General features: G+C 46.1%; 1 protein-coding gene across 18 annotated transcripts in view; it reads right to left on the bottom strand.

The window, feature by feature from the left end:
- The window catches only part of map4l (microtubule associated protein 4 like), a 59,509-nt gene that overhangs the window by 6,186 nt on the left and 39,319 nt on the right, over positions 1 to 14,004 (bottom strand). For 10 of the 18 annotated variants that reach the window (XM_077227227.1, XM_077227240.1, XM_077227232.1 and 7 more), the window contains 5 exons: positions 12,945 to 13,059; positions 11,686 to 11,730; positions 9,578 to 9,834; positions 8,314 to 8,367; positions 97 to 189 (listed from right to left, as the gene is read on the bottom strand). In XM_077227227.1, coding sequence (XP_077083342.1) covers positions 97 to 189; positions 8,314 to 8,367; positions 9,578 to 9,834; positions 11,686 to 11,730; positions 12,945 to 13,059 — 564 coding nt within the window. The remainder of the gene's footprint in view (positions 1 to 96; positions 190 to 8,313; positions 8,368 to 9,577; positions 9,835 to 11,685; positions 11,731 to 12,944; positions 13,060 to 14,004) is intronic. The other 8 variants (XM_077227246.1, XM_077227252.1, XM_077227258.1 and 5 more) reach the window with 1 other exon arrangement.

Below are 14,004 nucleotides of genomic sequence, written 5' to 3'. Positions count from 1 at the left end.
TGTGGCTCATCACATGCTTGTACTTCTATGAGCAACACATTGTTATGAAATAAGTTAACACAGTTTTATAAAAGAGAGGTGACAATGTACACTTACATTTCCTCCACCAGGTACATGCTTGATATTGTCCTTGGAGCCACATCGGGAGGTCACATGGCTGAAGTCCAGCTTTTTGTGGACTATCTGAACCTGAACATAGCACAATAGCAAAGAGGACACATGGTTATAGATTATTCCACTGTAACACATGCATAACAGATCGACACAGAAGCTTTGAAGGCTATGAGTGTTAAACAATATTGTAATTTTGTAAATCAAAAGTAAAAAGGAGCACGACGACACTGAAAATACAAAATCATCATGTTCATGTCAAGTAGTTCAGTTTTAATGATCAAGCTACTCATTTATTTGCACTAAACAGTTATTTTCTTTTTCTTGTATTTGACGATGTAAGCTAATTCCTGAACGTTTAATGTGGCCGCCCTCAGGTAGACTCAAAAAAATGTTCATTGTCTACTGTGCTGTTTGGTGCAGTATTTGTTGGTGTGACTCATATATTTGTTTGGACAGAGTAATAGCAGGCCAGGAACACTTTGTCTGACTCAGAGTGTGATTTTCACAGCCTAAAGCTCCCTTTATTGCGTTAATCTCAGGTATTGCTACCTTAAAACCTTGAGGGACTGCGGTCTAAATATATTTCATTTGAACTCTTGTGACAGACAACTCCAGGAAAAGCAAATGTGATTTGGAGTTTGCATAGCTCAAAGGCTGTGCTGAAAACTGATATATTTGCTGAAAACAAAAAAACATGACCATGATGATTCTTTGAGCAGCAAAGAAACACCATTAGCCCTAAAGCATGCAAAATGCTGCGAAATAATTCTATGGAACTGCAAACATAATAGAGTAAGGATAAAGAATTATAAAGTTATAAATTAATAAAGTTATAAAGAGGTACAATTTCTCAAAACACACATCTGGCATTGTGAAACAACAGGAGGCTGTAGGTGATCTTGGGAGCTAAAAACGTCTCGGTTACATATGGTAACCCTCGTTCCCTGAGGGAGGGAACGGAGATGTAGGTCATGACTGACCAATAGGAATCTCGCTAGAGAGGCCAATCTACTTCGAGTGAAACTAAAACAAGCCAATACACATTGGCGTGCAATCATTTGCATCAGCTGCGCGCCCTCGTTAGCGCGGGTATAAACGAGCAGCTGGTGCGATTGCACACTAGTTTTTTGCTGAGGAGCCAAGCCTGAGAAGCTGGCCGCCCCGGCGGGCGGCAGCGGATGTGGCGACGGGACCTACGTCTCCGTTCCCTCCCTCAGGGAACGAGGGTTACCATATGTAACCGAGACGTTCCCTATCGGTCAGTCACTACAACGTAGGTCATGACTGACCAATAGGAATCCCTACCAAAGCGCCACAGCCGCTGCACCCCATCCAGTGCCCCCGTGCAAGCCTCTACACCTTCTTGCCTGGAAGGACGATAGGCGGAGGCTTACACAGAGTGAGTCTGACACTGTTGTTCCGTAATAACCCATACAGTGAGATATTGGATAACACTGGGAAAGCGTGCCCTTTCTGTTTAGGAAGGAACGCTGCGGAAGCCACTTCTTCAAAGAGTTATGTGGAAATGCATATGGACTAGCCGAAAGCTGTACTGCATATGAAATAAAGGGTGACTTAGCCCAAGGGAAAGACACGGGCTTCCGATAGGAGCAGCCGTGGAATATACACATATGGGATCCCCGTAGGGTCACACAAATGGAACCCAGCCCAGATCCGGTTCTCAAGGATTCAGCGGATAAGGGCCTGGCGCCGGACGCTCCGCCAAGTCCGGGCCGAGGGGTTTTGGAGGACTCAACAGGTTTTACTCTGGAGCAATAAGGGTGCACAGTAGGGTGCAGCAAGCCGACAGAGCCAGACCTCTCAGTGCTTCTACCCATCTAGGGTGAGAACACGGGAGGACACCGGCTCTACACGTAGGCTATAGTATCTAGCGAACGTGTTAGGTGTCGCCCAGCCCGCAGCTCTACAGATATCTGTTAGCGAGGAGCCACGTGCCAGCGCCCAGGAGGATGCAACGCCTCTCGTGGAGTGTGCATGCAACCTGAGCGGGCAGGGCACGCCTTGTGCTTGGTAAGCCAAGGCGATGGCATCCACTATCCAGTGGGCCATCCTCTGCTTGGAGTCAGCCTTTCCCTTCTGCTGGCCTCCGTAACAGACAAAGAGCTGGTCTGAGGTCCTGACGCTTTGAGTTCTGTCCACGTACATACGCAGAGCGCGAACGGGACAGAGCAAAGCCAGGGCTGGGTCTGCCTCCTCTAAAGGCAGCGCTTGCAGGTTCACTACCTGGTCTTTGAAGGGAGTGGTAGGAACCTTGGGCACATAGCCAGGCCGGGGTCTTAGTACCACGTGGCTGCCACCCGGCCCGAACTCTAGGCACGATTCGTCGACCGAAAATGCGTGCAGGTCTCCTACCCTCTTGACAGAGGCCAGTGCAACCAGCAGCAAAGTCTTCATGGAAAGAAGCTTTAAGTCTACTGACTGCAGAGGCTCAAAGGGAACATCCTGAAGTGCTCGAAGCACCAGGGAAAGATCCCAAGAGGGTATGGAGGGGGGTCGAGGAGGATTTAATCGTCTCGCCCCCCTAAGAAACCTGACGACCAGGTCGTGCTTTCCCACTGCTTTGCCATCTATGTGGTCGTGATAAGCTGAAATAGCGGCAGCATGTCCTTTGAGGGTGGAGGGAGACAGTCTACGCTCCAACCCCTGCTGCAAGAAGGAAAGCACAGACCCTATCGGACATCTTCGGGGGTCTTCTCGGCGAGAAGAACACCACTTGACGAACAGGTTCCACTTCAGGGCGTAAACACGTCTCGTGGACGGCGCCCGTGCTGAAGTGATGGTGTTAAGTACCTCAGGGGGTAAGTCACCTAAAACCTCCGCGTCCCGTCCAGGGACCAGACATGGAGTTTCCAGAGGTCTGGACGCGGGTGCCATAGGGTGCCCCGTCTCTGAGTCAGAAGGTCCTTCCTCAGAGGAATGGGCCAGGGAGGGACTGTCACAAGGAGCATGAGTTCTGGGAACCAAGTCCGGGTGGGCCAATAGGGAGCCACCAGAAGGACCTGCTCCTCGTCCTCCCTGACTTTGCACAGTGTCTGCGCAAGTAGGCTCACTGGGGGAAACGCATATTTGCGAAGGCCCCGGGGCCAGCTGTGTGCCAGTGCGTCCGTGCCGAGTGTTCCCTCGGTCAGGGAGTAAAACAGCTGGCAGTGGGAGGTCTCTGAGGAGGCAAACAGGTCTACCTGAGCCTCCCCGAACTCTCTCCAGATCAGCTGAACCACCTGGGGGTGGAGTCGCCATTCTCCCGGGAGCACAGCTCGTGATAGCTCGTCGGCCACACGGTTGAGCAAGCCGGGGACATACATGGCTCGAAGCGACCTCAGATGCTTCTGACTCCAGAGGAGGAGATGGCGGGCGAGTTGCGACATGCGACGGGAGCGTAGACCACCTTGTCGGTTGATGTACGCAACGGTCGCAGTGTTGTCCGTACGGACCAGCACGTCCCTGCCCTGTAGCCGTCTTTTCAAGCGGGTCAGGGCGAGATGTACTGCTAGCAACTCGAGGCAGTTGATGTGCCAACGCAGTTGAGGGTCCGTCCACACCCCTGACACTGCATGCCCGTTGTACGTGGCACCCCAGCCGGTGGCAGAGGCATCTGTGAATACCACAGCATGCCTGGACACCTGTTCCAAGGGGACTCCTGCCCGCAGGAACGAGGGGTCTGACCACGGGCTGAAGGTCTGGCGGCACGCCGGTGTGATTGCCACCCGGTGAGTGCCATGACGCCACGCCCATCTCGGGACTCGGCCGTGAAGCCAGTGCTGAAGCGGTCTCATATGTAGCAGGCCGAGCGGGGTTACCGCTGATGCTGCTGCCATATGCCCCAGGAGCCTCTGAAAGAGTTTCAGTGGGACCGCTGTCCTGCCCTTGAACGTGTTCAAGCAGTTCAGCACCGACTGAGCACGCTGCTCTGTGAGGCGCGCTGTCTGGGCGACCGAATCCAACTCCATACCGAGAAAAGAGATCCTCTGCACAGGGGAGAGTTTGCTCTTTTCCCAGTTGACCTGAAGACCCAACTGGCTGAGGTGCCTGAGCACTAGGTCCCTGTGTTCGCATAGCTGATCTCGAGAGTGTGCTAGTATGAGCCAGTCGTCGAGATAGTTGAGGATGCGAAAGCCCTGTTCTCTCATGGGAACAAGGGCCCCCTCCGTGACTTTCGTGAAGACACGGGGGGACAGGGACAGCCCGAAGGGTAGGACTTTGTACTGATATGCTCGACCCTCGAACGCAAAGCGCAGAAATGGCCTGTGTCGAGGAAGAATCGAGACATGAAAGTACGCGTCCTTCAGGTCGATCGCTGCAAACCAATCTTGGGGACGGATACATTCGAAAATGCGTCTCTGCGTGAGCATTTTGAACGGTAGCTTGTGGAGGCTCCGATTCAAAACTCGCAGATCCAAGATCGGTCATAACCCACCACCTTTCTTGGGTACAATGAAGTAGGGACTGTAGTGCCCTGACCTCATATCGGCTGGAGGGACCGGCTCTATCGCATCCTTCGCCAGTAGGAGTGGATGGCCCGAAACTTGGGGGGACGCCGGGCGAACTGAATCGCATAGCCGAGCCTGATGGTTCGAATGAGCCAGCGAGACGGCCTGGGGAGCGCTAACCAGGCTCGCAGAGACCGTACAAGCGGGACCAAAGGGACCGTAGGCGTACCCGGAGTGGGGCAGCGAGGTGGAACACAGGGACGCAGCTCGGGAGGCTCTCTCTGGGAGGCGGCCCGTAGCGGGGTCTGAGTGTGCTGTGCAGCACTTACCTGGTTCCACGGGGCAGGAGGTGCGGGAGGCGGCTCGATGGCGTTCTCGGACCGTACGCAGCTGCCGGCTGGCGATAGAAGAGGCGGATGAGAGTGGTGAGGATTCTGACCCCCCACTACTCTCCGGGCCCTCTTCGAACCCAGAGATGATAGAAACTGCTCTTTTATTGAAAATTTGGGTACCGCTGGTTTTAAGGCCAGCGGCGGAACACAAACAAAACGAAACAAAGGATTTTCCACCCGGCCCTCTTCCGGGGGAGGGAGCGATGCAGTCATCGTCTCCTGGAGAGCAGTCCCTTCCACCTCTGGGTCGCCCGTCCTAGGGCCGCTTACCTTTGGCTTTGCCGCCCCTCTTGGCGGGGGCCTGGACGGGCGGGGCGCCCTGCCTGCGACTGGCTCCACGGTGCCACTTGGATGGAGGCTGCTGCTGCGGCGCGGGAGCAGGGGCAGACGCAGGCGGACGCCCACGGCGACGAGCAGACCGAGGAGCCGCGGGCGGTGGGGTGGAGGCAGCAGCTGACCGCCGCGGCAAGATGTGTCTAATGGCCTCAGTCTGCTTCTGTACAGCCGAGAACTGCTGGGCGAAGTTCTCGACCGCGTCGCCGAAGAGGCCGGTCTGGGACACGGGGGAGTTAAGGAACCTGATCTTGTCGGTCTCCCGCATGTCAGCCAGACACAGCCAGAGGTGGCGTTCCTGGACCACCAGTGTGGACATTGCACGACCCACTGACCGCGCAGTGACCTTCGTCGCACGGAGCGCGAGGTCAGTTGCGGCAAGAAGTTCTTGGAGAACTTGTGGATCATGACCACCCTCGTGCAGGTCCTTCAGTGCCTTGGCCTGATGAACCTGCAACAACGCCATGGCGTGCATGGCAGAGGCAGCTTCCCCACAGGCCTTGTAAGCCTTGCCGGTCAGGTCCGACGAGTACTTACAAGCCCGGGAAGGAAGACACGGTTCTCCACGCCAAGTGGAGTTAGGGCACAGTTGCATAGCAACGGCCCGTTCCACTGGCGGGATACGCGTGTATCCCTTAGCTGCCCCGCCATCAAGGGTGGTGAGGGAGGAGGATCCACCGAGACGGTTTCTGGCAGTAAAAGGTGCCGTCCACGTCCCTGTGAGCTCCTCATGCACCTCCGGGAAGAAAGGCACTGGGGTGGGTTGCTGAGAACCAGCGCGCGCCACCCCGAGATACCAATCGTCCAACCTCGAGGGCTCGGGACACGGTGGAGGGTTCCACACGAGCCCGATCCTGTTGGCGGCCCGGGAAAGCATGGCCATCATCTCCGGGTCCGACTCGGGCACCGCTGGCACACCTGAAGGAGGCAGCGGCTCCGAGCCGTCGTCCGCGGAGAGGTCTGACCCACCCTCCGATGCAGCGATCGACATCTGGTCGTCGCAGGGAGCGCCGAACGAAACGACCGGTACACATCTCGAGGACGGTCCAGAACGTTCCGTTGGCAGCTCAACTGGTTGCGGAGCATGAGAGGAGTGAGGGTTCCTAGGGGGTTGGTTCCCCGAAGGAAGCGCGTTCACTGTAATCCTCAGGTCACCCGTGTCACTGCCCGAAGCAACCCGCGAAGGGGGGTTGGAACGAGGTGCAGGCACGGGGACTCCGCCCCTTTGCAGGAACGTGAGTCTCGACCTCAGCTCCGAGATGGTCATCTTCCCACAATGGGTACATGACTCATCCACGAACGCTGCCTGTGCGTGTTCGAGGCCCAGACACACAAGGCAGCGATCGTGACCATCCCGCGACCCCAGGTAACGACCGCATCCAGAAACACACAGATAGAATGTCATCTTGAAAAAGACGCAAACTATCTGTGTAAGCTCTTTTAGAGACTGCTCTCCTTGGTGCTGAAGCACGCAGGGGAACGGTCACAGCGAACACAGACAGGAATGTGCACCTGTCTGTGCGCGATTCTCTCTCGCTGGTCTTACCAGCCGTAAAAACGGCCGTTGAGCGCTTTAATCGCGCACCTTACCAGCCGTAAAAACGGCCGTTGAGCGCTTTAACCGCGCACCTTACCAGCCGTGAAAACAGCTTTTTTGTTTGCTCAGTTTTAAAACAACAAACAAAGAAGAGAGAGAGAGAGAAGAGAAAAAGACCGCTCGCGCTGTTGTGCCGTCACGCCCGCACCAAAGTGGAGAGATCCAGAAGAGGCTTGCTTTCAAATTCACTCTGTTCAGCATACGAAGTGCTTGGCTCCGAAGCAAAAAGCTAGTGTGCAATCGCACCAGCTGCTCGTTTATACCCGCGCTAACGAGGGCGCGCAGCTGATGCAAATGATTGCACGCCAATGTGTATTGGCTTGTTTTAGTTTCACTCGAAGTAGATTGGCCTCTCTAGCGAGATTCCTATTGGTCAGTCATGACCTACGTTGTAGGGACTGACCGATAGGGAACACATTTTGTAATACACAGTATTTTTGAATGTAAGGAAATGTTTTTTTTAACCCCTTAACCGTCACCCCCCATTTTTTCAAATGGACATGAAAATGCACTATCCAAACTTAAATAATTCTAACTCAAAAATGCTTTGGAATGTAGACATAAGGTTGGTCTTGTTTTAATAACCAGTCAGTAATATAATATAGCCCTAATATTAAGCAGATATTTAATATTATGTAAAACAGATATATAATATAATTAATATAATAAAAATATAATATAATATAATATTTTTGGAGACATTTTTGTCCTATTTTGTGTAAGAATTCTTTAAAAGAAATTTATTGAAATTAATCGTCCCATTTTTCATTTCATACGTTCTCCAAGAATAGCCACAGCCTCCTTTGCAAAAAGTTGTAAGAAAGGTGAGATAAATAGCACACATGATATGTGCAGTGTAAACACATTTTCCCCCCTTAAAAGCAAAAGCAAGAGTGCAAATAATCCAAAGTAAGGTAAGAAATTAATGGCACTACAGAGTGTTGATACAATTGCTGAGTCTGTACAAAATGCAGTTATGCTTTTTATGAATGTGGTTACTGCAAAGCTTAAGAACAAAACCACTGACATTTAACTGGTAACAATGGTAAAGCAGACTCTACAAATATTCCACAAAGAGTGGCACAAAGTTCCTTTGGTGAACTAATGAGAGACAGAATGGTGAGGTGTTAAATCCACAGAAGACATACAGGGACAAAGCTGCATTGCTCTAATGATATTATTCTAACAATTCAAGGTGGAAAAGTTTATCTACAACATCTGTGATCGCATGTTCATTCAGAAAACCATTTTATCCTAATTTCAGTTCACAAATTGTCAGTCTTTAAGTGTTCTGTGTACAACTCATAAAAATGTGGGTTTGTTAAACCAGTTTCTAGAGGATCTTTGGAAAGACAGCGAGAGCAAGAGCAGGAGACTGAGAGTGATACTGAGGCAGTGAGTCAGGGAGATGTCATTGGGAGGGACTCACTTTGCCCTGGCTGGTCTTTGGCAGAGCATCGGTCTTGCCCTGGGCAGCAGAGACCTGAGGAGACAAGCACCCCTTTAGTCAGTGCAGTGCAGGGAGGAGGTACAGAAAGCCCAGGGTCGCAGGGTCGGAGGAATAGGATGTATCACAATGAGTGAGTCAGTTTGCTAAGGTTACTTTTAAATCTGGAAGAGTGACCTGACAGTTTGTGTTTAATGAATTCTGCAGGAGATAGTGTATTTAACTGTGTTTGTTCAATTAACTACAAAGCAGATCTATGGCATCATTGAAACTTAAAGGAATAGTTCACCTAAAAATATAGATTTTTTTCATTTACTCACCCTCACCTTGTTCCAAACCTGTACAACTTTTTACTATGGAACAAGAAAAGATGATATTTTGTGTTGTCTGGTGTCCATACAATGAAAGTCAATGGGGTACAATGCTGTTTTGGACTGGCAAAAACATTATTCAAAATATCTTCTTTTGTGTTGCACAGAAGACAGAAAGTCGTACACGTTTAGAACGACAAGAGGGTGAATAAATGATGGCAACATTTTTTGGGGTGAACTATACATTTAAATATTAATGGAAGCATAAATCCAAAGAGCACTTAAATAAATGGAAGGTTTTATTAAAAGACATTTTAATTTAAATTATGTATTGTGGCCTTTAGTTGACAGTCACGTCTGAAATCCAAATGCATTTCTTTACTAGATCCTTGCCGATAAGATAAAACCCTTTATGGAATCCTGTTATATGGTCTTTTTTATTTCAAAGAGATGGGGTAAGATAGTTGGCATGGAGATGATTATAGAAAACAGACAAATTCATTCTACATAAATTTTGTGAGAAAATCTCAGTGTACAATGAAAAATTGAAGGCTTTGTTTTCCATGGTGGACGTCAATCACAAAAAATTGTTGGATCCATGAATCCATGAGCTCAGACAAAACTGTCTGTTTCTTAAAGTTAAGGATCAATCAGATGAATAATTGAATTTACATTGAGCAGCAGCGATATGAGACATACAAATGAGAAACAACTATTACAGAATTTGAGATTTCTTAATGCGTTTAATGGCAGCAATAGTGCAGCACAAGAGCTTATGATCATGTGTTGCCAATTAATGCATCAAATTGATTCTAAATCTGTAAAGAAAACAATGATGTCAAGAGCAGTATATATGTGTGTCTCTAAAGCCTAGATTACTTAATTTTTTGCACACATGCAAATTATCCTGGTTCTCTCCTGACCAATCAACTCACCTTGCCTCCTCCAGGCTGGTACTTCATGTTATCGGTGGAACCGATCTTGGAGCGCACGTTTTTTAGATCCGGCAGCGGTGCGTTGGTGGTCCGGACGTTTCGAGGGGCTCGAGGCACAGGGGGCTTCCTCTCAAGAGGAGTCTGCTTGGGCACAGGGGGTTTGGTGATGCGGGACGGTCGAGGGGTTGGGGTTCCATTGGTCGCTGCTGTGCCGGTGGCAGAGGTTGGTGTGCGAGTTGTCCTTGGAGTTGTTTTAACTGTGAAAACATGAAGCAAATAAAGTAAAATGCATATTAAAGGGTTAGTTCACCCAAAAATGAAAATTAAGTCATTAATTACTCACCCCCATGCTGTACCAACCCCGTAAGACCTTCGTTCATCTTCGGAACACAAATGAAGATATTTTTGATTAAATCTGAGAGGTGGATCACTGCTACATAGGCTGCCAGAGGGAATGAAACTTGACGGCCCAGAAAGTCATTAAAGAACATGTTTAAATATTCCATGTGCCTACAGTGGCTCAACTATAAGTTTATCAAGCGACGAGAATACTTTTTTTCCGAAAAAAAACAAACATAAATAACGACTTTATTCGACTATTCCTTTTCTTCCTTGTGGGCCTGAGACGAGAGTTCAAGAGATTTCCACGACGCATGCGCGAGAACTGAACAAGAAGTATTAGAAGAAGAACGTCCTCTTCTCAGTTCTCGCGCATGCGTCGTGGAAATCTCTTGAACTCTCGTCTCAGGCCCACAAAGGAAGAAAAGGAATAGTCGAATAAAGTCGTTATTTATGTTTTTTTTTTCGGAAAAAAAGTAGTCTCGTCGCTTGATAAACTTATAGTTGAGCCACTGTAGGCACATGGAATATTTAAACATGTTCTTTAATGACTTTCTGGGCCGTCAAGTTTCATTCCCTCTGGCAGCCTATGTAGCAGTGATCCACCTCTCAGATTTAATCAAAAATATCTTCATTTGTGTTCCGAAGATGAACGAAGGTCTTACGGGGTTGGTACAGCATGGGGGTGAGTAATTAATGACTTAATTTTCATTTTTGGGTGAACTAACCCTTTAAGTACTGCAGCAGAAAACAGCACACCACAGGAGGTTTAATACAGTATGCATGAGAGGTCACAGACAGATAATTCCTGTTGTCATTGTCCACATGAATGTTTCTTCTTACTAAACCACTACAAAAGTGGCAAGCCCTCATCTGAGTGACAAGGTTTTCTGCTGTTGTGTACACAGAGATGAAGAGAGGAGTTGAAGGCTCTATCAGTGTGATGGTTTGAGACAAGCCTCTGTGAGTAAGTCTATCCCTGACTATGTCAGCATCTTTAGATTTGATGACTAACAACTGCACTAGTCAGTGTGTATTAGCTCAGAACTGCTGTGTTTTCAGGAAACAGTAGAGGTAAACTTCTCACCCTGCTCTTTAAGCCTCCATCAAAGCAGAATTTTGTTACAGCTAAAAACAGGTAAGCACCTTTATTTGCACATAAGCACCTGGACACTGTAAAGAGGATCTCTCCACTTTTTAATCTTTTTTTTTTGGGATTGTCTCTGTTTACTTGCCCAGCATATATTTTCCCTACATTATTTTATTTGATTGGTTGTTATTCAAGTCTCTGGTAGTTAAAATGTTTGCCTTAATATCTTGATGGCTTGTTTGTTCTATATTGGGAGAACAAACATGTTAATCACACTTGATATTACAACCAGTCTCAAAGTTTAAGATGGTTTAACGATTTATATTGCACCTAAAAATGGTAAGATCGTTCGGAAATCACAAGTTCCAATCTTACTGGTTGGTTACCCTAAAACTTCTGGGAGTTAAAATGCACAAGAGTTAGAATTTATTAGCTCACTGGAAATTTTGTTTACAAGGTACAACACTGCAACAATAAGCAGAGAAATAACTACTCATTGAAATCTGACACAATCTTATTACTGTTAGTAGTAAATATCATTGCCAGGTCGTTTAACATTTCATGTAGTTGAATTTCCTATGTGTATTTTACTATACAATAAAGTCTATCACTATTGACACTAAGTCTAAAATATTTCTCGATAAGAATAAGATAGGTAAGAAAACTGCATCATTCTCACCTGGTGCCTTTTTCATCTCTCCTGCTTGGTTTTCAGTCTTTGTAGCTATAAAAAAACACAATCAAATTAAATAATGTAAATTTAAGTCATTACATAATTATGCCTCACTTAACCTTAACCTGAGATCCTGTATATTGCACCTTAGTCATGGTAATGCCATCGTTAAAAAAAAAAAAATTTGTTCATTGTCCTTTTCTCGTTTTATAACCACAGAACAATACATGCTTACACCCTTTCACATATTCATATTCAATTAACACTTCTTAAAGGAAGAAATACATAAAAAAGTAAAAAAAATAAAGATAAATACATAATAATAAATAAGTAAATAATAATAAATGAATTTGTTACAGACAGTGTTTACAAAGTCTTTTCCTATAAGGTCTACATTCCCAGTTTATATGATATTTATGTATGGCTCCCACAGCAGATCAAAGTCTTTCCTCATGCACTTTGCAATATAAGTTAGCCTTTCCAGTCCGATACAGTTTGATATCTCCTTCATCCCCATTTTCATGGATGGAGCATCCATAATCTTCCAGCATAATGCAATAGCTCTTCTGGCTTGAAACAGACCAAAGTCTACAAGTTTAATCGGTCTTGATGTTTGTATAAAGTCCATTGGATATATTTCAAGAATACTGTTTTACATTCAAAGGAATTTTAATGTTAAACATGTCGGACATACATTTTATGACCTCCTTCCAGAAGTTTTGTATTTTTGGACATTCCCAGAGGCAATTATATAATGTACCTTTATCATCCAAGCATTTAGAACACATATCTGGAATATTACCGGACATTTTATGAAGTTTGACAGGTGTTATATAGGTTCTCAAACCATTTATATTGAAGTAATTTAAACCTTGTATTTATTGTCTGTGTTTGTGCTTTAAGACATGCATCTTTCCAGTCTGCCTCATCTATATCTTCCTGTATATCCATTTTCCAGGTATTTAATTTGTCCAATGTTTATTCAGTAGGTAGTGTCATATAATTTTTTTTTTTGTTGACAGGAATCAAAATGAGGCTGTGAGGGACAGGAGTACATTATACAATTGATTGTACTGTTTTATAAAAGTATGCCAATTGTTTGGCTGATGAAACACCTTTACAAAATCTTTCAGTAGACAAAAACTGTTTTGACCTTCATACAATGAATGCCATTGTAAAGACTGTAAGTCTATGACTCACAGCCTCATTTTTATCCATGTAAATTTCAATCAGCTGTCTAAATTCTATATGACGGAACAACTCACCGGAGGAGCGTCGGGCAGAGGTGGTGCTTGTGCCGTTTTTAGAGTTGGTAGTAGATGTAGCTTTAGCCTTTGGCACTGGAGGGCGACGCTGGGTTGGTGTGCCAGTCTCAGAAGACTGATGGAAACAATACGATTTCAGAAAGCCGAATGACCAGAGATGAGTTGACGTCAAGACAAGAGGTTGATTAGATGAGTTACATACACAGTGACTTAAAGGTGGCTCAATGCTTGAGGGTGATTGTCCAATTAAGGCAGAGTTTGACTTGAAATCTTGATAAAAGATGTTTCATCGCATGACCCTGATGAAAGATCAGATCATGACCTTGATCAACCTACAAGTGAATTTTGGTATAGTGGGTGTTGGTGTGGATTTTTGATGCTGTATGTGATGGTAATGACTTTGTAGTTTGCTAGCAGTCAATTAAAGGGATACTTCACCCAAAAATGAAAATTCTGTCATAATTTACTCACTCTCAAGTTGTTCCAAACTGTTTGAATTAATTTCTTCTGCTGAAGAATATTGGTAAACAAACAGTTGATGTGGAAAATACTATGGAAGTTAATGGGGCCCAACAGCTGTTTGGTTACTGACATTCTTTAAAATATCTTATTTTGTGTTCAGCAGAAGAAAGAAATTCATAGAGGTTTGGAACAACTTGAGGGTGAGTAAATGATGACAGAATTTTCATTTTTTGGTGAACTATCCCTTTAACTTAAATGTATAAATTGTTTCCATATTAAGATTTAAAGCATAATCTCTTTACAAAATAATTTGTTGAAATGATAATAATAAACTGAAAAATCACCGATAAAGACAAACAGAGAAGAGATGACACTCAATAAAAAGGTAATAATGAATAAGAGATTAAAGGCAGAGTAGGCGATTTGTTCCAGATTTTTTTTTTTTGCTATTCTGGTTGAAAGTCTCTTCACATCCTGATAGCAATCACTAAGGTCTAAATGTATTTATATGTATATATGTCATCTTTGGAAGGCATAGGACCACATGTCCTACAGTACCTGCCTGTTAACGTATGTATTTTCATACCTCCGCTCACCC

The sequence above is a fragment of the Siphateles boraxobius genome, unplaced genomic scaffold, assembly GCF_051911475.1.
Source record: "Siphateles boraxobius isolate OS27281-9 unplaced genomic scaffold, OSU_SipBor_1 1, whole genome shotgun sequence".
Classification (NCBI taxonomy): domain Eukaryota; kingdom Metazoa; phylum Chordata; class Actinopteri; order Cypriniformes; family Leuciscidae; genus Siphateles; species Siphateles boraxobius.
This window is presented reverse-complemented; position numbering and strand designations above follow the sequence as displayed.